General features: G+C 43.2%; 1 protein-coding gene across 1 annotated transcript; it reads left to right on the top strand.

Moving 5' to 3' along the window:
- Positions 1 to 25,795, top strand: FBXO9 (F-box protein 9). The gene is made up of 13 exons (XM_080934736.1): positions 1 to 325; positions 4,414 to 4,497; positions 6,785 to 6,943; positions 8,279 to 8,336; positions 9,544 to 9,643; positions 11,783 to 11,913; positions 12,510 to 12,624; positions 20,867 to 20,985; positions 21,182 to 21,272; positions 21,873 to 21,968; positions 22,229 to 22,322; positions 23,484 to 23,635; positions 25,234 to 25,795. The coding sequence occupies exons 1-13, from the start codon at positions 323 to 325 to the stop codon at positions 25,340 to 25,342; spliced, it is 1,311 nt and encodes a 436-aa protein (XP_080790862.1). The 5' UTR covers positions 1 to 322; the 3' UTR covers positions 25,343 to 25,795.

Raw genomic sequence — 25,795 nt, 5'->3', positions numbered from 1 at the left:
TCCGCGGCGGCGTCCAGACGTCTCCTGCCGGGCGGACGCTCGGGTCCTCCCTCGGTGCTCGGCCTCCGCTGACGACCGGCGACCCCCCTCCGCAGCTCGAGTCCCGGGCCGCCGCAGCGCGCCTGCCTCCGGCCCCCTGTCCCACGAAGATGGCTGCCGTACGCCGGGCCCGCAGTTATTGCCGCTGCCTGGTGCGCTTCTCCGACCGAGAACTCTGCTAAGCCGCGCTGCAGCAGACGGGCAGGAGTAGACACCGGGCAGCAGCCACCCCTCCGGGAGCCGGGCGCGGGGAGCCCCTCGACTGGGCAGGCCGGCCGCCAGCATGGTAACCGGGGAGGGAGGGCAGCGAGGGCCGGGCAATCGGAGAGGGAGGTGGCCCCAGGTGAGGATAGGGTTTGACGGACGGCCAAGGAAAGGCCCGCTTCGGTCGCTCGAGACTGTGCGAGCCGGGAGTCGGGTCTCAGGTGAGCTGTCCTGCCTTCTGCACGAGGGAGGTGGTCCCCTGCAAGCGGAGACACTTGTTGATTGCTCATGTTCTGGCAGCCCGGCTCAGAGATGAATTCTGGAGCTCCGAGTTTGGGACGCACGTCCCCGAGGCTTCAGTGGCGCCGGTAGGATATTGGCATACAGTCCTGGCAAACTGGGCTTGGGAGATACTCCTGCCTAGTTTCGTGGTAGCGAGGGCCTAAGCCGCTTTTCTGCTGTGCAGGACGGAGCCACTGCGCTAAGCTCCAGGTGTGACAACTCGGGTCTCACGGGACTGTTGCATGGTAGGCTCTGCAATGACTTAAGGAAGTAATCTCTGGCTAGGGCTGAATGATTTAAGAATGAAGGATACCAGACTGACGGGGAGAACACTCATGTGGCTGTCGTGTTTTACTCGAAATGGCTGGAACGGTTTATTTTATGCAACTAGACTGGCGCACAGAAAACACACTAATTGATTATTCTAAACTTTCAAAAGTAGTCCTCTGACCAGGATTATGCCCTTAACCTTTATGTTTAGTTAATCTCTAAAGTCTGTGAAGAAATTAGCCCACTAAAATAATGTGGTGAATATTAAATTAACTAAGCTCCTGCTTATTTCAATTGAAATCAACCAAGTGTAGTAAAATTCCAGTTCTTACTATCAAAATCAAGGTTAACAAAATTCTGTTCTAAGATAGGCATTCTGTATTCACCTAGTTATTTTTGAGCCTCTTACTGGCGTGGCATGGTGTGGATTTTGGAACAGTACCAGATCTTCAGTACCAAACCTATAAACAGCGATCTGTGATAAACTTTTAATCACAAATGTTACATCTGAAAAGATGACCCAGAAATCACCAACTCTCTTTACAGATCTCTCTCTTCTTAAATTAATGTTTTAAATCGTTGTGTGCTAAGATAGTTTCATGTCAACTTGATACAGGGTAGAGTCATCTGAGAGGAGGGAGCCACAGTTGAGAAAGGGCCTCAACTGTGGCTCAAATTAAAAAGTGTAGGGCATTTTTTAATTGATTGATGGGTGAGGGCCCAGCCCACTGTGGGTGATGCCATCCCTTGTCAGGTGGTCCTGGGTTCTATGAGAAAGTTGGCAGAAAAAGCCATGCAAGAACAAGTCAGTAAGCAGCACCCCTTCATGGCCTCTGCATCAGCTCCTGCCTCCTAGAGTTCTGCCCTGTTAGAGTTCCTATCCTGACTTCCTTCAGCGGTGTAGAAATGTAAGCCCAATAAACCATTTCCTCCCTAAGTTGCTTTTGGTCATGGTGTTTCATCACAGCATTTGTGACCCTAACCAAGACACCATGCCATGTATGTGCAGGTGCCCACAGGGGTCAGAAGAGAATTCCAATCTTTTGCTGTTGGACATGAATGTTGGGAACCAAATTCAGGTCCCCGGGAAGACTATTCAGTCCTCAACTGCTGAACCATCTCTCCAGCTCACAGATTTCTCTCCTAAGAAAAGGAGGAGATCACAGTGTAGTGGCTCACACACAAATTCCTCCTAGCATTCAGGAGTCTGAGGCAGGAAAATCATTGCAAACTCAAGGCCAGCCTGGGCTACGTGTTGAGTTTCAGTCCAGCCTAGGCTACACAGAATGAGACCTTGTTTCAACCAACAAAGACTATGGAGGCTGGCTTTTTACCAAGAATCATGTGGTGTGTTTGGTCCTAAAGGTACCAGCTGTGACCAAGATGCGTTTCTGCCTTCAGTGTACTGAGGGAGACAAATCGTTTCACTGTGAATGTGTTTGTAGGGTAGCACAAAAGACAACTAGAAAATGCTGCTGACTTGAACTCTTACCTGAATGTTGAAGTAGATGCAGCTAAGCCAGGAGGGTGGCAGTCCAGGTCCAGAAAAGCACATTGACTATCAACAACCAACCAGAGCAGGAGAGCTCTTCAGATAAGGCTAGTTTAGTCTGACTGCCCAGCAACAGCAAGAAGGTCTTACTAAAAACGTGCCCTGTGGGACTCAGGTCCTCTCTCATTACCTATAGGATTTGCAGTGATAAGCCAGACTCTTAGAAGTATACTTCTTAGTGGGATCCATGCATTTCAAAGTCCCTCTTGTATTTCCTAGGTAGATCAGTTTCTTATTACAATAAAATAGGGCTAGAGGTTAAGAGCACTAGCTGCTCTTCCAGAGGTCCTGAGTTCAATTCCCAGCAACCACATGGTGGCTCACAACCATCTGTAATGGGATCTGATGCCCTCTTCTAGTGTGTCTGAAGATAGCTACAGTGAATTCATATAAAATAAAATAAATAATTCTTTTAAAAAAAATGCCTGAGATCATTTATAAAGAGTTCATTTTGACCCACGGTCTGGAGGATCAACTCTGGGATCCAAGTGGTTCCCTGGCTTTGAACCTCTGATGAAACAGCACATCATGGCAGGAACTGTTCCCCTTCCTTTAGGCCAGATCCTACAGGTTCCTTGGACCTCCAGGAGTGCCACCCTGAGGACCTTTATTTACACAGGGATCCTTTGGGGAGCAGCTGTCCACCCTTTGTCCAAACCCAGACTCCCAACTTAGAACAAATGCTTCTTTCATGTATGTCCTCACCGCAGTAACTTTACAGAGCACCAAGGATTTCACTCTACCAACTAGTCAAGTTTTACAGGCTCCCTGCTTTGAGTCTGGTTGCCAGAGATAAGGAATGAGCAGAGCTTGTTTATGTTGCTGTACTTACGTGGTACAAGTGTGTCTGGTTGCTGTGCTCAAAGATCAGTGGTGGCAAAACCTTTTCTCCCCTGGAAATAACTTAGAGCCAAAATTTGCCAAAATAAAAGTTACTGTCTACTGTCTTTGGGACTAGGTGGAATTGCTTTTTTGTCTTTTCTTTTTTGTGGGGGGTGACGGTGATATGTATATGTGTTTCCCTATGTGTGCAGGTACATGTGTGTATTAAAGTGTACATGTAACTTTCTACACGTGTGTAGAGACCAGAGGCAATAAAATTCAGTTGTTGTTCCTAGCTAGCCGACAAGGTCATTTCCCTCATTGGCATGTTTCTGTGTAAGACTGGTCATGCTGAGTGTTGAGCAAGCTCCCTTGCTGATTAGTTATTAGCTAACAGACTGAACTAGGCAATACTTTATTTTCCCAAGGATTCATTTTAGTTATTTAACTTACTGAGACTAAAAGTATATGATGGTAATAGTAAACAGAAACATTTATTAAGCCCAAAGCTACATTCTGTTCAGTCCACCTTTATTCCACTTGAAGCCACTCCAATGTAAAAGATTGGGTTTTTACTAGAGATAAAATAGGTTAGTTTGGTTGGGATATAGCTCAGTGCTCTGTTAGAATACTTGTTTACATTGCAACGCTCTGACTCAGTTCCTCAGCATTTAAATAGGGAAAAGGAAAAGGGCTGCTTTTCTCTTTCTTTCCTTCCTTCTTTCCTCTTCTTAAGACAAAGGTTTCACTGTATTCCTTAACTTGGAACTCATTATATAGACCAGGCTGGCCTAGAACTCAGATGTGGCTTCTCTCCCCTGAACGTGGAAACTAAAAGCATGGGATGCCATGCCTGGCTGAGATGTCATGACCACTGAAGCCAGAAATAGACGTTGTATCCGCTGGAGTTGGAGGCAGCTGATTGTATGTCACCATATGGGTGCTGGGAACTGAGCCTGGGTCAACTGGAAGTGCAGAACTGATTCTACAGTATTATAGGAGTTAAAGCACAATTTCCTTTTTATTGGTATTACTTAAACTTAACCAAACTGGATACCCAGAGAGAAGGAACTGTATCTCATTGACATGAAACATCTCAGCCTCCATAACTTGAACTTTGTGCAGCCTTGATATTCAAAGTGGGTCCCACAAACTCAAAGGTGTATTAGTTAACAATTGCCTGAGAAGATCACAGAGGGAAACTAGTGTTTACAGTTTCTGACGCTGTTCTGGTTTGTTCTCAGGCAGAAGCGGAGGAGGATTGTCATTCTGACGCTGTCAGAGTAGGCGATGAAGGAAATGAGAGTCCAGCCGAGAGAGACCTGCAGGCATGTGTCTTCAGTTCTGCGTTGAACTCTTCTCCCTTAAGTAGAAGTTGGTCACGATTGAGAGCTTTTATCAGTGCTTATTTGTGTGGAATTTAGCTGAACTCAAATATTTGTGTTTTTTTGTTTGTTTTGAGACAGAGCCCTGGCTGTCCTGGAACTCACTCTGTAGAACATGCTGGCCTCGAACTCTTGCCTCTGCCTCTGAGTGCTGAGATTAAAGGTGTGCACCACCATGGCCGAGTTTGGGCTTTGATATTCTTTTATTTTTAAGATTTATTTATTTATTTAATGTGTATGAGCACACTGCAGTTGTCCTCAGACACACCAGAAGAGGGCACTGACTCCCGTTACAGATGGTTGTAAGCCACCCTGTGGTTGCTGGGAATTGAACTCAGCAGTCTGTGCTCTTAACTGCTGAGCCATCTCTCCAGCCCCTGATATTTTTTATAACATATTTAAACCATATTTTTTATAAAAATATATATATCAATAACTGTAGCTATGAAACTCAATATATATTTTAAATTTTTAACATTTGTTTATTTGTGTGTGCATGTGTGTGGTATTCTCATGTGTCACAATGCCTGTGGGGAGGTCAGAGGACAATTGGTGGAATTCTTTCCTTCTAGCTCATGGGTCTCAGATATAGAGGTCAGGCCATTAGGCTTGGCAGCAGGTGATTTTACCCACCTAACTGTTGTTTTGGACCCAGAATGTAGGTTTAAAGTATTAAAAGTAATATTTAAGCATGACTCAGAACACATAACTCTTAATGAACAAGTTTGAGATTTGGTCATTTGAAAGTTTAAAGCCTGTTTATAAGAAAAGGTACCATAAAGGTGAAAGAAATAGAACAGCTGCTTGCTATGTGATCAAAGGGTTAGAATCCTCAGTGTATAGATCATGTGCATGAATGAGGAATACAAGACAGAGGTGAACAGACAGTTAATGGAAAAATACGAGTGGTTGTTAAATATTTGACGAGGTAATAAGTCTCATTAATAATTTAACTCAGTGAATTAGTAATTTGCTGAATAATGTTCATTTTTGTCTGGACTGTGAAAACACACATTACACTAGAGATTAAAAACAACCATTATTTTTCTGGCGCATACACGAGCAATGTGGATCAAAATTAAAAATATTCACCCTTTTGATAAAGCAATTGACCAGGAAATTAAGTCTCAGGAAATAACAGAAACATGAGAGGATGCTGTAAGTGTAACATGTTAGAAGACTGGGAAGCAAGCGCTGTGCAGAGTATTTCTAAAGTATATATAAGACTCCTTTCTAGAAAGTTAGCCAGAAATACTTCATGTTTCTACTAGCAGTGGCCCTCCTTTTCAGGAGATGTACAATGGCTTGAGTCCCTCAGAAAGAAGGCAGCGAAGTAGAGATTACTCTTTAGACCCTTTTAGAAAAGGGTCAAGGCCTTGGGAGGAGGAGGATGGGAAAGACAGCGAAGGAGGAAGCCTGGCTGCCCACAGTCTATATGGACCTCCTGAGCTAGTCCTATGGGGGTTCTGAGGATGGACTCTCCTCCCCAAAAGCCAAGTCCTTGGGTGGGGAGCAGGAAACTAGTGTGATCCTGCTGAGGTAGTACCTACATTGGGTGATAGCTTGACTGTTTTCAAGAGTTGGGGTAACAATTTCTTCATTAAAAGTTTACCACATAGGAGGATTGACTTTTTCTGTGTTTTGTATTTAAATGACCTGTGTTTAAAAGAATTTTCTTTTTGGATTATAGAATGTTTATTAAAAAAGACTTTTCCTGACCTATAGAACTTTTTAGTAACTTTTTATTACCTACTAGATGTGCATTAATAACAAATGTTCAGTAACATAAAATCTGCCCCTCCATAAGGGCAGATTTTATAGTTCAATTCTAATTAAAATTTAGTGCTCCAGTATTTTTAGGCTTTTTACCATATGGACAGACTTCTCTCTGGTATTCATTCTTTAATGTTTTAAGTAGAAAATGATTCCTTTTGCTGTTGTTTTTGTTTTCATTTGTTTGTATTTTGAGACAGGGGTTTCTCTGTGTAGCCCTGGCTATCCTGGAACTACTCTGTAGAGCAGGTTGGTCTCAAACTCAGAGGTCTGTCTGCCTCAGAAAATGATTTTTTAAAAGTATGTTTATAAGGTATTTGATTTTTAAAAGAGAGAGGCTGTTTTCTGGTCTTGGAATTGCAACAGTGTACAGTGAAGTGGATATTGGAAAGGTTGGTGACTCACTCCAGAGTTTCACTGCCTTCTATGATGAGTCCTCAAATATTCTCTGTCGCAGACGCAGCTCCAGATGTTCAGAGCTCAGTGGATGTTTGAACTTACCCCAGGTGTAGGTTCCAGTAATGCAGAAACTCGGCCTTGCAGAGCAGGAAGAAGCTCTGTACTGAAAGCAGCTGCAGACACCAAAGGAAGACAGGAACTGGCAAAGGAAGAAAAGTTAAGTGTTGAAATGCTCTAACAAAGTAACTTAACTCTTGTTGATACACAGCGAGTTTCACGACAGAGCGGTGGTTTGTAAAGCAAAATAATGTCTTTTTGATGTGGGAAAATTTTCACTGACTAGCACTGTTGCTTATCTTACCTGTACTTGTAAGTGTTTCGGTTGGTGATCCTGTATGATTCTGTATATGGAGGAAGTATGTCACTGGAGGTGGGCTTTGAAAGTTTAAAGACTCGGGCCGTTTCAAGTTTGCACTCTGCTTCCTGCTTGCGGTTAAAGACACGAGCCCTCAGCTTCCTGCTCCTTCAGCATGCCACTGAGAATGCCAAACCTCTGGAACCATGACCCAAATGAACTTTCTTTTACAAGTTGTGTCGGCCGTGGCACATTTATCACAGTAACTAGTACAAGCCTATTTTCCTGTCACCCACCTCCCTATACTGTTTGTTACTTTTTTTCCTAAGTTTCCCTTAGTCTAAAAACATCGATGTCCAAAAATTACAGCAGAAGCCCTAAAGGTGGGAGTAAAATGTCTTCGCCTTTTAAAATAATTTTATTTTTCTTGAAACAGTTTCTTCTATAGTCTAGGTGACCTGGAATGTACCGTGTTGGCCAGAAAAGTCTAGAACTTACAGCGATCTCCCTGCCTCATTCTCCTTAGGCCTTTGCCACCTAACCAGGTGCCTGGGTTCCTTGTCTTTGGGAGGTTTCACCGGGTGTTTGTTTTCAGGTTTTAAACTAAGCATCAGCTGTGTCAGTCATCACCTCATCAGGAGCATTTGTAGCTGTTCACACAGGAAGGTCTCCACTTGGCAGCTGCTTGCCTGATGCCTGCCATTTCATTACAGTCTTCCTCAAACATGGGGGCTGTCACCATCACATCCAGCAGGTGTTCCCCGCAGAGTCGTGAGTCTCTATGAGGCAGAATGTGTCACCTTTCCTTTCATGGCCCACATATAAGAGCCATCTAGGTCCCCAAGATTTTTTGCATTTTCCTGAAGTTTTGCATTTTGCTTTTAAGTTCATATTCATTTTGAGTTATTTTTATGTAAGCTGTGAAGCTTAGGTCAAATTCCATTCTTTTTCTTTAGATGTGCAGTTTCTACAGCACCATTTAAGAATGCTGTCTTTCTGCTCCAAATTTACTGTTATTTACTTATTTTTATACAGGGTTTGATGGAATCCGGGCTGCCCCCACATAAGGATGACCTTGGACTCCTACCCCTGCCCCTCTGCCTCCCCAGGGCTGGGATTGTGGTTTCTGCCGCCACACCTGGCTCGTCCACTTACCATACAGATTTTCAAAGTTTTTTTCACCTTCTCGTTTCACAGGCTCGAGAACTCTTCCTGAAGGCAGTAGAGGAAGAACAGAATGGAGCTCTCTATGAAGGTAGAGCTCTGCTTCTGACCTGCACTCTTTGTTAGTGATCAGTACTTTTTTGTACTGGAATTTATTTGGTATAAGACACTTTCCTCCTCCTACTTGAAATCCTTTTTTAGGTAGTGTATGCCTGAGACTAGAAGATCCTTGCAGGTCTGGGGCCAGCCAGGTTACATAGTAAAGACCTTTCTCACAAAAGTAATTTATTAAGACAAATAAGTACAAAATACATTGTAGGGTAGTATTATGTCTGTAGGATGAGTAAGCTACATTTTCTGTATTTAGTTTTGTTTTGGTGGCTCACTGATGAAGATCATGTGGTGTTCTTTTCACGTGGGAAAATATTTCAGATGAATAAAATACAAAAGGTAAAATCTAAGCCTGACTTTTAGTTTACCAAAGCTTCTGTCTCTGTAAACCCAGTAGAAGTGTATTAGTGATGGAGTCCTTGCCTGCCCTGCGCAGTACGTGATCTAGGTTCTGCCTCCAGGGAGAAGGTGGGTGACAGGAGTAGGATAGAAAACACACACTGAACAGAGGGGTCGTGCTCAACAGTCTGTAGTAAGGTTTTTTTTTTTTTTTTTTTTTTTTTTTTTTTTGGTGGTAATTATAGTAACCGAAATGTTTTAAAAAGCATGAAAAAAAACGTTTGAGGTTGAGTCTTTTGAAAACACATAGAAAATGACATTATTTGAAGTTATTATATTTATTTGCAAGTTTCTTCTGGTGTTTTTATCTGCATGTTAAGCGTCTAACTGGTCCAGTCCCTTTCATAAGTCTGCATTAATTTGTGAGGTTTCCACATCTGCTCAGGATGCAGAAGATGCAGAAAACATGACAGGATATAACAAGTTGGTTGGGTGGTGGTGGTGCTCACCTTTAATCCCAACACTTGGGAGGCAGAGGCAGGTGGATTTCTGTGAGTTCAAGATCAGCCTGGTCTACAGAGTGAGTTCTAGGATAGCCAGGCCTGTTATACAGACCCTGTCCTGAAACCAAGCCAAACCAAACAAAAAATGCGCCCCAATCCCCAAAATAACAACAACAACAACACAAAGAACTGAGCAGCATGGTGTGGAGATATTTGTTCAGTATGCATGTTTGCGGGATTGTGGTATTCAGCTGTTCATAAAGTCTGCCAACCACAGTTAACGGCAGTCAAAGTAAGTGAGAGAAGTGCGTGGCCATAGCTAATTAGCTTTATCTCTTCTTCTAGCCATCAAGTTCTACCGTCGGGCTATGCAGCTAGTACCTGATATTGAGTTCAAGATCACTTATACCCGGTCTCCAGATGGGGATGGCGTTGGCAGCAGCTAGTGCGTATCTAACTTGACAGAAAGTAATATGTAAAGTTTGTAAGTTAAGCACTTTGCAGTTCTGACTCTTACCCTGCTAAGAAGGTGGCACTGTTCTGTTACTGTTGCATTTAATGTGTCCATATTTATAACCAGGCTTGTTTAATTAGAGACATTTTAAGATTTACATTTTAAATAGCTATAACAAACAAGGTCACTAAAGTTTGTAAAATTAAATTGATGATTATTAAAGAATATATTTCAACTTTTCAAAATCTATTTGAAGTGGAAAGTACTAAAATGTAGTTACACTAGTTGACAAATATGTTACTAATGCTTGAAGTTGGGTGGTGGGCTTGGAGAACTTCATTTATACTAGTCTCTGTGTGTTTGAATCTTTTTGACATTTCAAAAAAGGCGTCTTGTTAGGCAAATGCTAAGCTATAGTGATTTCATTCTCCCAGTATATCTGGAATTAGCATCATCAAACCTCGAAAACACCGCTGCCTAAAAGCATAGGTGCAAGGCATAAATGATCATCTGGAGGAGCCGGGTCCCCTCTGCCTGGTGGCACTCCATTCCGCAGTGATGGTTTCAACGGAAAGAACTGTAAGAGGAGATCTCGAAGCCAGTGCTTTCAAGACCGTTATAAAATTGTTTTGGCCTAATTTTTCCCCAAAGCTCACCTTGGTACATGAAAAGTGAAGCTATTTGTGGGGTTTTAAATAAGCATGCCAGGATTAAGGATACACTCAGTTGGTAGATAGCGTTTGCCTAGCATGCTCAAAGCCCCGGTTGTGGTCCCTAGAACCATATTCACCAAATTAGATTGAACAGTGGGAAGTAGTTCATGTGCAAGTGAATCATTTGGGCTTAGTCACCTAGACATGGATCTTGGTCAATTTTGTAAGTATTTGCTAGGTGCTTTTAAGAAAAAAAATGTATAGAAACTCAGATGTTATGGGAGGTACATAAGAATTCAGTCAAGTTGGTATTGCCACATCTTACAAGTTTGTGTTACCAAATTTTTCCCTTTATGTTACTATATGTGTTAGGTTTGGGTTACCAGATCTGTCAAGTTTGTACAGCCTTATACCAAATCTGGGAAGTCCTGAAGATTCTGTTTTGGTGACAGTTTCATCTCCGTTGAAGTGTTTGCTTGTTTGTTTGTTTTCATTTGAATTGGGGGGAGGGCTTTTTAATTTTAATTTTTATTGTTTTTGACACACAGTTTCCCTGTGTAGCCCTGGCTGCTCTGTAAATCAGGATGGCTTCAAACTCAGAGATCTGCCTGCCTCTGTCTCTTGAGTGCTGGGATCAAAGGTGTGTACCACCGCTGCCATCTGTGCCGAGGGTTTGGTAGATGGGCCATTCTGTTTTTCTAAGACCGACCATATCTGCTTCTGTATTGTAACATGTCCTTCCTGTTTTCCTAACTTCATAGAAAGTCTTTGTAACTGATCACCTTTAAGCCTAACTTCCCAGACTGGGAAGCTGAGAGAACCTTGCAGCTGTGAATATCGCAGATGGTTTGTAGATTCTAAGGCTCATTCAGGTTTGATAGTTTACTGTTTAGGGTAGGGTGACAAGTTAAGACAGTTTTTATTAGAAAACGTAGCAACTCAAATGGCATTTTATTTTTATACAGTCAGAAGGGATTAGACCACTAAATACAGGCTGGAGAGATGCCTAGTGGTTAAGAGCACTGGCTGTCCTTTCAGAGGACCAGAGTTCAATTCCCAACACCCACATGGCAGCTCAAAACTGGTATGCTAGTTCCAGATGGTCTGATACCCTCTGAGGGCTCGGCATGGTGCACAGGTTCATAGAGACAAAAGTTTACTAAAGAACTTACACAAAAATTTCAAATCACTTGTTTCTTTCACTAACTCATTAACTTTCCACAATTGAACTAATTAAATCTCAGCACCTGAGCCTAAACATCTTAACTCTTTGGATAATGACCAAAACCTTTTTGGAAAACTTGGTATACTTTGCAACAAGGCAGGGTACATATTAGCACATCTTTTAGAAGTACTAAGGAAGTTGGTATTTTAGATTGTCTTTCTAAGCATTTTTGAAGGTGCTGTGAAGACCAGTTTTAAGCTGTCTGCTCCAGTGGTCTGACGACTCAGTTTACTCCTTTCCTCTTCATTTCAGCATCGAAGATAACGAGGACGCCAGCAAGATGGCCGATCTCCTGTCGGACTTCCAGCATCAGCTCACATTTCAGGAGTCTGTGCTCAAACTCTGTCAGCCTGAGCTTGAGACCAGCCAGACTCACATATCAGGTGTGGCTCCTTGGCTGTTGTCACTCAGAAACCCTCGAACCTCAGGGTGAAGTCAGGCGATTAGTGACCTAGATGATGTCGATTTAACTACTACAGAAGTAGCTATAGATACAAATCTATGCTCTTCAGAATCTGAAACAACAGACCTGGGCATGCAGGTGTTTGGGGACACCACGCATTTTTCAGGGACGCCGTTTAGAAGCTGGAGGAACACTGGGGCCACACACATCAGCCAGAGTGCTCAGTGGCCGAGATGAAGATAAATGTTCAGGAGTTAGCATGTTCATATATTACCTTCTGCTTGTTTGTGGGAGGATTGTTTAAAATTTTCTTAAATAAAAATAGCTTTAGTGTTAAATGTAAGCATCACTAATTTTCCATATTTTAATATATCTTGGTGATAAGATAATGGTTTTTAGTATTAAATCTTAGCTGAAGAGTGAAGCCCCCCTGTGTTGTAGGAGCTCTTGTTCGCTGCTGGCTAGTTAATGCACCTGTCTGTGTCTGGGCCGCCGGCGGCTGTGGCTTACGGGTCTCTCAGATGCACGAATGCTCTAAGAATAAGGGACGTCACTGAAGATGATTTTCTGTTGCAGTCCTGCCTATGGAGGTGCTGATGTACATCTTCCGATGGGTGGTATCAAGTGACTTGGACCTCAGATCGTTAGAGCAGTTGTCACTGGTGTGCAGAGGATTCTATATCTGTGCCAGGTACTGGTTTCTAGAAATGACTCAGGCAGTGAAGTCAAAAATGATAGCCTTTTGTCACCTCTCCAAAAGACCCCCAAAGCTTATGTTCTGAGTAAAAGCTTAAATAGAAAATTTGCAGAGCTGTACCTAATGTGATTTTTCTCAAATAACAGCACATAAAGTTAAGAATTTACTAGATTTCCAGAGTACAGCACACTGTGGCAGATACAGGTGCACTGACGGCTTCCACAGTTCCATGCTCAGTAGAAGTAGCAGGGAGAGTACATTCCCAGTGTTTGTGTACAGCTCTACCCCCATTAGGAGTTACTGATTTAACTTTAGATTTACTGGAGTTTTGCTTTGACTCCTTCGATAGACTGTTGTACACTTTAAAAATGAGGCAGTTCAGTGTGAAATCTTATTTGCAACTGTTCCTCCACAGGTTTCCTACATAAAACACTGAATCTTTAGCATCTAGAACTTTTTTATATCTGTAGTTCTTAAAATTCAAATGCATTATTTAAAAAATAGTCCAATGCCATTTAGAATCTAGAATTTTACATTAACCATTTGAATTATCCAGAGCTTGGGTTTTTAATAAGTCTGTGTGTTAGTCTATTGCACAATATCCATCCAGTAGTTACTGGATTGCTCTCAACCCTTCAAAACTGGTGAATCTCAGTATCACTCCATTAACTGTATGTGGGGAGAAGTGACAGTTTGATTTTTTAAAAAGGTGAAATTTCAGGAATGAAACTTAATATATCATCATAAAATGAGTAATTGTTAAAGAAACTTTGGGGTTGGAGAAATGGCTCTGGGGTTAAGAACACTGGAGAAGTGGCCCAGGGGCTACACTGCAGCTATGTCTTTTGAGAGCTGTTTAGTTTCTTGCTCGATTTTGGTGTTGTCAGATGTGTAGTATAGCAGGTAGAGATGGTTTCTGTTCTGTAGACTGCCTCTTTACTTGGATGATGATGCTGTTGTTGTAAAGAAGCTCTTTGGTTTCACTACGTTACATTTTTTTTTTTTTTTTTTTTTTTGGAACATTTAAAAAATGTTTTTAAAATTTCATGTGAATGGGTAGTTTGCCTGCATGTATATCTGTGTGAGGGTGTCAGATTCCCTGAAACTGGACTTACAGACAGTTGTGAGCTGCCATGTAGTTACTGGAAATTGAATCTGGTTCCTCTGGAGCCAGTGCCCTTAACTGCTGAGCCATCTCTCTAGCCCTCAGTTGTTGGTCTTAATGCTTGCACTGTGCTGGTCATGTTGAGAAAGCCCTTTCCTGTGTCTATACATTGAAGTGTATTCTGTACTTTGTCCTTGATCACATCCAGGGTATCAGATCCTACTTGACTAAGGTCCTTGATCCATTTGGAGTTGAGTTTTGTGCCGGATGAGAGATAAGGATGTATCTTCATTCTTCTACATGTAGCTGTCATAGGTATCCAGTTTAACTAGCATCATTTGTTGAAGAGGCTGCCTTAGCCAATGGGATTTAAAAATACTTTGAGCTGTATCAAAACCATGACTATATTAATTTTTGCATTTTCTGGTGTGTGTGTGTGTGTGTGTGTGTGTGTGCGTGCGCGTGCGCGCAAGCATTCACAGATTCATCGGCCTGAAGTTGAATAGGATCCTTCCTTCATCCTTTTCCACCTTACATATTGAGACAGGTCAGGCTAGAACATAGAACTTACTGACTTCGATAGCTTGCCTAGTGAGCTTGCAGTGGGGCTCCTGTGTCTCCACAGGGATGTGTGTGTCAGGTGTCTGTGTGGCAGCCATGTCCACCCAGCAGTGTGTGGATGCTGGGAACCAACTCAACAACATACACACTACCACTCACTGACCATCTCCTCAGCCTCTTGCTTCCAGTGTCGGTGCTATCCTTAAAATGTATTTCCAGTTAGCCATTGCTGTACAGATTTAGCCACCGTTTCTCCTGGTCCCAGTAAGTCAGTGACATTCTGCAAGGTCTCACTTCCACTCAGGGACCCATAGAACGCTTCCTCTGTAAACCACCAGAGGGCATTTGTTTTTGACTGACAGAAAAAAAAATGTATTTATTGTTTATAGTGTGATGTTTTAAAATATATTTTCATTGTGGAACGCAGCTCACAACAACCTGTAACTCCAGCTCTGAGATCTGATGCCCTCCTTTGACCTCTGAGGGCACTGACACACCTGGCACACGCATACACACAGACAGACAGACACACACACACAACACACACACACAGTTACAAAAGTAAATGCTTTAAAAAAAAAATCTTTTTCCAAAAAGGTTTATACCCAGTAGTGGGATTGCTAGACCATACGACGAGTGTGTTGTGAATGTGTGGAGGAGACGCTGTGCCAGTCTCAGTGGTGACTGCACTATACACATTCCCACCAATATGCAGAGTTCCTTGTTCCCTGGAGTTGCTACCATTTGCCATTTTTTTCTTCAGTGAGTTTTTAAAAGTCATTATTACATTTTTTATTTGTGTTTGTAAGCGTGTGGTGTACAAGTCCCACAGCATGGGTGGAGCTAAGAGGGCATTTGCCAGAGTCAGCCATCTGTCTATGCTGTCTGCCTTGTAGAGGAAAGTTAACCCTCTTGTACACAAGGTAATTATGGCTGTGGGAGGGTTTATATTGTCATTGTTTTTGTCTTTTTTTTTTTTTTGGTGTACTTATTACAGGTTTGTACTGGCATTTATTTACCATGAAAGTTGCAAAAATTATCTTAGTTATTTTAAGCTAATAGCAACTCTATCTCACACACACACACACACACACACACACACACACTTTCACACTTTTGATTCTGCCCCCCATATTTGAATACTTTAAAAAATTAAGACTTACTTCAGTGTGAATGTTAGACTATATGCATTATCTGCACCATATGTGTGCCTGATGCCTGCAGAAGCTGGAAGAGGACCTTGGAGTCCCTGGAACTGGAGATAGATAGTTGTAAGCAACCACAGGGGTGCTGGGAACTGAACTGGGGTCCTCTGCAAGAGCAGCTAGTGCTCTTCACCCCTGTATTGGAACTCTTGATATGATAGTTTACATTTTTACTTAAACTTGAGTTATTTGTGTTATTTATCAGTACTATTTTCTTTTTTTAAGATTTATTTATTTATTATATGTAAGTACACTGTAGTTGTCTTCAGACACACCAGAAGAGGACATCGGATCTCATTACAGATGGCTGTGAGCCACCATGTGGTTGCTGGGAATTGAACTCAGGACCTCTGGAAGAGCAGCCAGTGCTCTTAACCACTGAGCCATCTCTCCAGCCCATATCAGTACTATTTTCATTCATCTTAGAAAATCTCCTCTAGTATTTCTTGTTAGCAGGTCTGATGACGATAACCTTGAACATCTTTGTTTCTCTGGAAACATCTTTCCCTTGTGTCCGAAGGACAGTTCTGGTGAGAACAGGTCTGACTGGCAGTTTTGTTTGTTTCTAAGAGTTTGTTTGTTGGTTTGTTTTGGGTTTTGAGGCAAGGTAGCCTTATCTAACTTGGTACTGACTGTGTAATATGCTAGTCTCATATGCAAAGCATTCCTGACTCAGCCTCCCAAGTCCTGGTACTATAAGCATGTACCTTAATTTTATTTTGTTTTAGCTAATACATAAAAAGGTAAAAATTTTTCTATATTAATGGCACTGTGGAATGTTTGATATATGTGTATTGTATACTATGTAATCAGATTAAGCATATTTCCTTCCATTTTTGTACTAGGAAAGTACTCTTTATAAAACCACATGTCAGCATTTGTTATTTGGAAGCTAGGTCTTGCTCTATTGCTCAGGATGGCATTGAACTCACTATATAGCACAGCTTGTCCTCTAATCCAGAATCCTCCTGCCTCAGCCTCTGCAATACTAGGGATACAGATATGTGCCACAATACCTGGTAAATTTCTTCTCTTTTGTGGAAATTTAAAAAATGTCCTTTTTTCATATACATCCACCCTGTTGTATCAGCACAGCGCTTCTTGCCATCACTGTGACTGCCATCAGTCACCTCACATCACCTCTTCTCTGCTCCCCGTCTTAGCTAGGGCTTTACTGCTGTGAACAGACACTATGACCATGACAACTCTTATAAGGACGACATTTAATTGGGGCTGGCTTACAGGTTCAGAGGTTCACCATTATCATCAAGGAACACAGCAGCATCCAGGCAGGCATGGTGCAGGAGGAGCTGAGAGTTCTACATCTTCCTCTGAAGGCTGCTAGAAGACTGGCTTCCATGCAGCTAGGACAGGGTCTTAAAGCCCATGTCCACAGTGACACACCTATTGCAACAATGCCACATCTCCTAATAGTGCCACGCCCTGGTCCAAGCATATTCAAAGCACTTCACGCTCCTTCCCAGTGCAGATAAGCCTGGCCACCATTGTTCTCTTCATCTTTATAGGATTGACTTTTTTAGACTCTGCATAATGAGTGAGGAATGAGGCAGTTGTCACCAATATGTCACACAACTTAATGATCTGTAGTTCCATCCAACTTGTTACAAATTATAGGATTTTATTCTTTATATGTCTAACTAGTATCTCATGTGTAAATGTACTACACTTTTAAAGGCCCATTCTTCTTTCTGTTGTTAGCTATTGTGAATAGTGCTGCATTGAGGTGAAGGTGTGTGTGTCTCTTTAACAAACTGATCCCATTGCCTTTGGATACATACTCATTCCTGGGATTGTGGCATCAGCTGACACCCCTATGTTCTGCACTGATTTATGCTCTTACAGCTTTTCATAGGGGAGTCCATGATACCTGCTGATCAGTGGCATGGAACATTTCTTTCATGTGCTCGTTCTTCATTAAAATACCTCTTTTTGAGAAATCTTTTTAGATTTATTGCTCATGCTTTAATGATGTTGTTTGGTTTACATATTCATTTCGCTGTTGAGTATTTAAAGTTTCCTATTCGTCGTGTCAACTCCATTTCATGTGCAGATTTGGCCAATGTTTCTCCCATTCTGTAGGCTCTCTCTCTCCACAGTTAGATGTTTTCTTTGCTATGCAAAAAGAATCCTTTTAAATTATTACATTCAGTTACGTGTTTTGTGTGTACATGTATATGGGCATGCACTCGGTGTAGTGCACGTGTGCAGGCAGAGACAGCCCAGAGTCAGCTCTTTCCCACCATCGGATCCCAGGGGCCACACTCAGGGCATCAGTTTTGTTGGCAAACACCACGCTTGCTGAGCCATCTCACTGACCCAGAAAAGATCTTTAGTTTGAAGTAATTTCATCTTCCTTTGTTCTTGTTTCCTGTGCTTCTTGGAAACATTTTTTGTCTTTTTTTTTTTAGATGGGATATAGAGTTAGCTAGAGCTTTGGCTCTGGTTAAAAGGGAGCTTAAATGTGTAACATCTTTGTGATTTCTTTGGTTCTGATTGATGTCAGTAATGTCTGTGAATAGTCTAGACTGCAGTGATTCATAAGTCAGTTAGACAACTTTGCAGTGGGCACAGGCTTCCAAATACTCATGTGTATTCTCAGGCTCCACTGGGACTTGTCGTATCTGCCATAGTCTTCATCGTATGAGATGTTGAGGGGACTGTCCTTAGGTCTTTCATGACAAGTGCAAGTGATACCAAGAAGTATGATGTCTGTAGCTGCCGTTCCTGAACCATAGGATTTGAAAAAGCCCCTGTCACAACTCTTAGGGTAGATTTAGGAAATGCCTGGACCTTGGTGTCAGCAACCAGTTTTAGAGGTATGTGATGGGATGTAGTCTTCCCTAGCTCCCATGGGATAAAACCAAGTTGATGATGGGGTTTGCAGTATCAGTAACCCCAGATGTTGTATGATGCAAAAGGCATCTTCTCTATAAAGGACAGTTTTGGGTGGCTTTGGGACTTGGACTTCTGACAGTCACTTTTCTGGAGCTGTGGGAACCAGATCTCAAGGGACAAGTCCAGCAGCTTGGTCCATGCACATGGGCTTTGTGGGGCACATGTGGTAAGAGTTCTGTGACCCTGGTGTCCATAATCTTGAGGATACCAAATGTGGTGGCCATGCTAGATCCTATGAGCTGAGTATTCATGGTTCTGGGGACTGTGCTTTTGATACCTGCTGTTCTGCAACTGCGGAATACAGGTATAAAGTTCCTAGGCTGTGTGGGGCAAGCACTGGTAGTCAGAGTCTGGAGCGGCAGGGCATGAGTAAGATGGGCTGAGGTATTGCCAAAGCTTTTTGCATCCTTAGCTGCAGTACTAAATTTGTGAACGGGGAAGAGACCTTGCCTAGTTTCTTGGGGGTGGTGATAGCTGGGTTTCTGGAGCTGCAGGCATAGATGGGCCTGTGATTGTGCCTCACGAAGAAAGCGTGTGAGATAGACAAAAAGTTATTTGGTGGATGGTTTCAAAGGCCTTAGGTCAGTTGGCTCCGTTGCTTTGGAGCCGATAGTAAGATAGACGTTAATGCTTTGGAATATGTGGCACACTGCAAGCCTGATGTTAACTGGGAAGAAAGGACAGGAAGCCAGCATCCTGTTAGTCTTCTCAAAGGTACTCCACGGTGCCTCACCTGCACCAGTAGCATCCGTCTCCTAACATTGTCCCCTCCCAGGAGCACTGTAAACTGAGGGTCAAGTTGTAAACACACAGCCTTTGGGGACATTTGAGGTTGGAAGTATATCAGGATTCTTGCCAAGTTCTGAGAGACAGTGGTGGATGGTGCTGGAATTTTGGCACTCGTAGCTAACATCAAGGCAACAGGCTAGAGAGGAAACCTTGCTCCATACCCAAGAGTGCAGATGGCACCAGGAAGTGGAACCCTGATAGTTGAATCCTAGAGCTACTGGAAATGGCCGGGCCCTTCCTATCTTCTGGTGGACAGCCGTGGGTGAAGCTGGGATTGTACCAGCAGCTGCAATATCAAGAGAGAGGTGGGACAAGGACACCCTCCCAGTGTCCCTTGGGTAAATGCAGACAGGACTCAAGCTGTGGCAAACTGGTGATCTGAGAATGCTCAGTGAGTACCTGTGAGTTCCACAGAAGCCCAAGGCTTCTGCCAGTATCAGGGGCCTGGCTGCTAGTCCCTGAGGCAGAAGGCTGTCCAGCATTGGCTGCTGTTGTTGCAGCTTGGGTTCTGCCATAAGGCAAAGGCGTATTTTGTTTTGTTTTTGTTTGTTTTGTTTTGTTTTGTTTTTATGGAACGTGGACCATATAGGCCCAGCAAGCATCTTAAGTTGTATTAAACCCCTAGGTAGCTCAGTGATAGAGTGCTTGCTGAGTGTGGATTCAGTCCCCAGCTCCATTTCCTCCTCTGTCACCTCAGAGCCTGTGAGGACAGTTAGACCTGGCAGCCTGCCGTGCAGCCGATGCTGGCACGCAGCTACTTGCCTTTCCTGACAGCATGAAGACCTGTCCCCAGCAGCTAGCCCAGAGCTATGGCTCTTCCGTCCTCAGCATTGCCCTCTGTTTCAAGCCCTCTCCCCTTCCATGCTGTTCACAGCGTTCTGCCTGAGCTGCAGGAGCGTCAGGTCTCCCTTCGCTGTCAGATCCTCTGTGGCAGTTGACAGGGGCCTCTCTCCAGCTTAGTGGTTACTTTTCCTTCCGGGTTTAGAATGGATCATCCCAGGCCCCTGACCTGTAGAAGTTGTAGTTGGAAGTCTGTTACCAGGCACAGTGGGTCGCCTCTTTGTCATTTATCATCCTCTATTGTCTGGATGCACTGACTTTGCTCCGATGATAATGTCTCAGACTCTGTCCCTTTTCTTCAGTCCATCTCTTCCAGAGTTACTTTTTGAAAGCATAGCCATGCGCAGAGCTTCTGGCACATGCATCTCTAAGCTGGTGCTGCCTGGCTAGAGGCCAGCAGTGGTGTGCTGGCTCCTCCTTGCCTTGCACGGCCTACCCACTTCTGCGGCCTGTGCTCCTGCTAGCTCTGTGCTGAGCCCACCTTCAACCCAAACCTCACACCACAGCTGCTGCCAAGACAGTCTTCCCTGTTGCTGTGTCAGCCTGTCTAAAGGGTCAGTTTCTTGAACAGTCCTATTCCTATCTAACTACCTCGGTGGTTGATTTTTGCACTGCGCACTCTACCTGAACTTTCCTCTCTCGCCAGTAAACCAAAGGTCTTCACCCTGTCTGTCGCTCTCTGCCTGCCCCTTGACACAGTGTCTTGCAGGTGCCCAAAAATAATTGTTGAATTAAAAATAAATGCATGATAGTTCAAATATTCATTTGCTTCGAAGGATTTAGCTTTTACCGTTTATTGATGCTGTGGTTTCTTACCTAGAGACCCTGAAATTTGGCGTCAGGCTTGCTTGAAAGTATGGGGCAGAAGCTGTATGAAACTTGTCCCATACTCGTCCTGGAGAGAGATGTTTTTAGAACGGCCTCGTGTTCGGTTTGATGGTAAGTTGGACTTGAACTCAGGAGAAATCCTGATCTACAATGGTAATTTTGGTAAAACATAGTTTTCTTTTTTTTGGTAATGGGCCTAAGTGCACATGAACACAGTTGAAGGAGGCAACACTAAAGATGGAGCAGGATGTGCTGCATGATTGTGACCTAAGTTTTACTCATGTACTTAAAGCAACTTTTTTTATAGGAGTGTACATCAGTAAAACCACATATATTCGCCAGGGAGAGCAGTCTCTTGATGGTTTCTATAGAGCCTGGCACCAAGTGGAATATTACAGGTACAACTGTTGTAAACTGAGTGAGTGGAAAATTCTCTCTCAAGTATCTCAGTCATTTGGTCTGTTTTCTGTTGCTTATGATTTATCCACAAAATGGTCTTCAGTATTTTAATCGAATACTGAACTGCACTCAAAAACCTAAAGGTTATTTATAAATGTCATAATCCCTCCAGCCCCTAATAACCTTCCTAAGTCCCCTTTCTCTGTCCTGGTTGTAACATATAAGGCTTGTCCCAGCCTTTGTTCAGCACATGGGTCTGAGGCTGAGAAGTAAGTGTAGTCACTGTGTAGTTACTGGGTCTTGCTTTCGTCAGGCATTAGTTAGTGCCCCAGGAAAACACAGACCTAAAGAGACAAGGTTAACATTTATTTGGTGAGTGAGGTGAAAGGTCAGCAGACCCCCAAGGAGTTACAGGCCTCAGCTCTCCTGTGTGGACTGGTGCTTGATGCTCGGGCCTGGCTGCTTCCCTGTCTCATCCATGCTTTGCTGGTGGTGTTTCAGTCTGGGTTTCACAGCTACAGCTAAGTGTAGAGACTGTAAACTGAGGACATGTTTTATACGGTGTGTGGCGGTATTTGGTGTTGTTTCTTCTTATGTAGATACATAAGATTCTTTCCTGATGGCCATGTGATGATGTTGACAACCCCCGAGGAGCCTCCATCCATTGTTCCCCGCTTAAGAACCAGGAGCACCAGGTAGTGTTTCTATATGGCCTTCTAGCTAGTACAGATGTTCATATTTTACCTAAGACAGTGTTTCTATGACTTAATAATATATGTCATAAAAGCAGTACCGGGGCTGGGGAGCCTCTGGAAGCCTTTCCTGCATAGCCTGTGCAAGCTCATTTTCATCCCAGTACTGTTGCAGGCACTCTGAGTACATGGTGCTGCTACTCAGTTTCCTAGGTTGTGCACATAGGTATAACTGATTGATTTAAGGTGTGTTTATTTTTTAGAACGGATGCAATTCTGCTGGGCCATTACCGCTTGTCACAAGATGCAGACAATCAGACCAAAGTATTTGCTGTGATAACTAAGAAAAAAGAAGAAGTGAGTATGCACTGTGGAGCCTGTGCTGTTCTTATCCCAGCCTCAGCTAGGAAAATACACAATGCTTTGGCATTTCTGCCGGAACTGCTGGGCTTGTATGTAGAACAGTGTGTTTGTCTTTATGCGTAGGAATGTGGCACCAGCATCTCCTGCATCCGACTTCTCTGTCTCTGCTGCCTGTCCAGGCCGCTCGCTGCCAGGAGACTTTTGCAGAGAGAGCATTGTAATGGGAAAAAGCTTTCCTCTTTGCTTTTGTGAAGAAAGAATAAATGCCCAGTCAGTGTGATTACTAGCATATGTCATAGTCTATTAATAGTGCTCTAGATTCTTAGTGGATTGAAGAGCTAATATTTTTTGCAACTTTCTCTAAATTGTTTTATTTAGTCCTGGATCACAGACATAATACATACTTGTCACATTAGTTGGGCACTTGTCTGTGTCCATATAAGTGGTGGGTTTTGTGGGTTCCTCCTCCCTTCCTATTGTCATGTACTGAGATGGTGCAGGGTTTTAGGTGTGAGTCATGTCGTGGCCCATGGTACTGGCTTCCCTGCCTCCTTTGGTAGGTTCCTGCTGCAGTCAGAGGCATTCCCCTGTGGCATGTCGGTGTGTTCTACAGGGTACCATCACAGTGTTCACAGTGTACAAAAGTACAGCTGGAGTGAATCCATCTTACCTGTTTATCTAACTGTTCTGCTGCTGTTATAAAACACGAGTTGTACTCTACACTTTATGTATAACTGTATAGGAAAAAAAATAATAAGGTCTTACTGTGTAACCTGACTGGCCTGGAACTCGCCGTGTAGACCTGGCAGTACTCAAATTTACGATGCGAGCTGCCAAGCCCCACTCCAGGCTTTCTTTGGTAGTCTTCACCAAAGGAGATAAAAGGTTCTATTTCCGGACCTGCTGAGTTACTTTAGCTAACTGCTTGACCTCCCTAGCGCCTCATTTCTTCAGCCATGTGTTTAACACATGAAGTAGCCATGGTGCTGGGGAACAAACCTAGTAGTTTACCTACCATTCTTTCAAACACTCCCAGATTTCCATGTGATACTCAGGGTGACCTGCAGTGTGTAACTGTTAGGTTATTTGCAATGTGACTCTTACATCATATATTCCTATAACGCTATCCTAGCTCACAAGTCCTTTCTCTCACAGAAGCCACTTGAGCATAAATACAGGTATTTTCGCCGTGTTCCTGTCCAAGAGGCAGATCACAGCTTTCATGTGGGACTGCAGCTGTGCTCCACCGGCCACCAGAGGTTCAACAAACTCATCTGGATCCACCACTCTTGTCACATCACTCACAAGTAGGTGAATGCAGGGACAGTGACAGTCAAGGCCACTTGTTGATCTTCCAGAGGACCCAGGTTCCATTTTCAGCACCCATATGTTAGCTTACAACTGTCTAGAACTCCAGTCCCAGGGCATCTGACACTTTCCTCTGGCCTGCACAGGTACAAGGCACACATGTGCTGTAAAGACATGTATAGGCAAAATAACTATGTACAATTTTACAAGAAAAATTTTACAAAAAGAATGCCAAGACTAGCGTAAAAGTAGACTTTTTGTCTAGCTTGAGAAGCTCAGTATGTTTGTAATTCTTCAGTGTCTTTTTACAAAGTACAACCACAGTGTAAAACTATAAAGAACACCTCCCCCATCCCCAACCCTCCCCAAAAGACAGGAAGATTGAGCTTGAGTGAGGAGGTAGAGCCTTGGCTGACCTGCTCACACCTGAGAAAGGGAAGAGTGAACACAGGAGTAAGGAAGCCCACGGCCCACACCCACTCGGAAGTGAAGGGGGCGCTCGTCCTACGGCTGAGGTCTCAGTAGGCTGGGGTCCATTCTCAGGAATTATACAATGATTTTAAAAATTATACTTAAAAGAGTAGTCTGTTGTTAAAATGGTGCTCAGTGTAGCCCAAAGCCAAATGTATTAGGTAGGTGATGCCCATGTAAAAGTCTTAATTCTGTTTGGTAGGGCTTATTCTGTATTAGCTAATTAAGAGCATCAAAAAAGAGCAGTGCAGAAATAAGAGTTTAGAAGACAGCAGAGAAAGGAAACACCCGGTCACATGACTGCCAGTTTGCAGGCAGTGACCTTGAAAGAAGTCTGCTGTCTGGGCTCTTCATGCAGGTTGAATCCAGAGTTCTGAGAGGGAAGTTTTGAAGCAGGGTTCCAATCCGCTCTGCAGTCTTGACTCTGGGGTAACGTTCTCCATCCCATTTTCCACCCTGTGAGTGACTTCAGAACTCGTGTGGAGTCTCTGCCTACCCAGCAAGGCAGTGTCCTCACACCCCAGGCTTTCCCTTTCCCATGTAGTCTGTGATCTAATGCAGAGAATTTCCAGAGGAAAACCCAAAAGCCAAGGTTTATGCTTGGCCCGGTAGGCAGTGAGACTCGCTTTTCAGAAGGAAAGTGCTTCAGAGCAGTGTTGACTGCGGCTGTTAATGACTGCAGTCTTTGTAGTTTTCTGCTGTGGTTGATGTGTCCTCAGGAGTGGTAGCGTAATTAGTGACCTCCTCAGCATGCACACACACACACACATTTGCTGTTGATCCAGTACTAAATCATTAGTTTTGTTGTAATGAAACAGTTTAAACGAGGGCTACAGATTGTACTCTTTGACCTGGGAATTCTCTTAGGAATATGTTGAAAGTCATAATGAAGAATAGCACATTGTTTTAATTGCAGAATATCAGAAACAACCTGAACTTCCAAAAGAATAATGAAGTTATGATATAAGCAGGGGTCATATGCAGCCAATAAAAATAGTTTCTGAAGGAAGGTCTGTTTTACACTGTGCCTCCACTGTTAGACTTTAAGCTCACACTGTACAAGCATGCTGGGATACTAAATAAACTGGAACTTCCTCATTCTGGTGGTTTTGTGCTTTGTTTCTAGATCAACTGGTGAGACTGCAGTGAGTGCTTTTGATATTGACAAGATGTACACCCCCTTGTTCTTCGCCAGAGTGAGGAGCTATACTGCGTTCTCAGAGAGGCCTCTGTAGCGCCTCGACGGCATGTCACTGCTGCATGAGCAGAAGCATAGAGCGCCAGAACACCTAAGTTATATGTACATATACATACATGTATATATACATGCAGATATACATACTTGGAGTTGGAACTTACTTTTAAGTTGTTGGAATTCCTTTAAGAAGAGTATAAATTATTATTTTTTATTTAAAAAAATAGTTGATTTCTGGGGCACTTTGTTTTGAAGTTGTTAAGAACACTTTTGTTGTAATAAACCGTGATGTAGAGTTAAATCATGTTTTCAAGCAGGTTTCCGAGCAGATGTGTCACGCACACTGCCTTGTGCCTGAGCATCCTCATACTCACACGCCAGGGAGCACACTGGGTACTATTTATTCCTGCATGAACTAGTGTCTCCGCATCAGACTCAAAATGTGAAACCTATTCTGGATTTGTTTGAAACTGTTCAATAAAGATCATAAATA

Source organism: Micromys minutus (genome assembly GCF_963924665.1).
Source record: "Micromys minutus genome assembly, chromosome: 21".
Taxonomy (NCBI): Eukaryota; Metazoa; Chordata; class Mammalia; order Rodentia; family Muridae; genus Micromys; species Micromys minutus.
The sequence above is the reverse complement of the archived record's forward strand: the minus strand, read 5'-3'. Positions and strand labels throughout refer to the sequence as shown.

What these genes read in the sequence shown, in the direction of transcription:
- FBXO9 (XM_080934736.1), top strand. An exon ending in GATGGCGTTGGCAGCAGCTA is followed by an intron (nt 9,644 to 11,782) that starts GTGCGTATCTAA and finishes TCTTCATTTCAG; the next exon opens with CATCGAAGATAACGAGGACG. An exon ending in TAACTAAGAAAAAAGAAGAA is followed by an intron (nt 22,323 to 23,483) that starts GTGAGTATGCAC and finishes TTTCTCTCACAG; the next exon opens with AAGCCACTTGAGCATAAATA.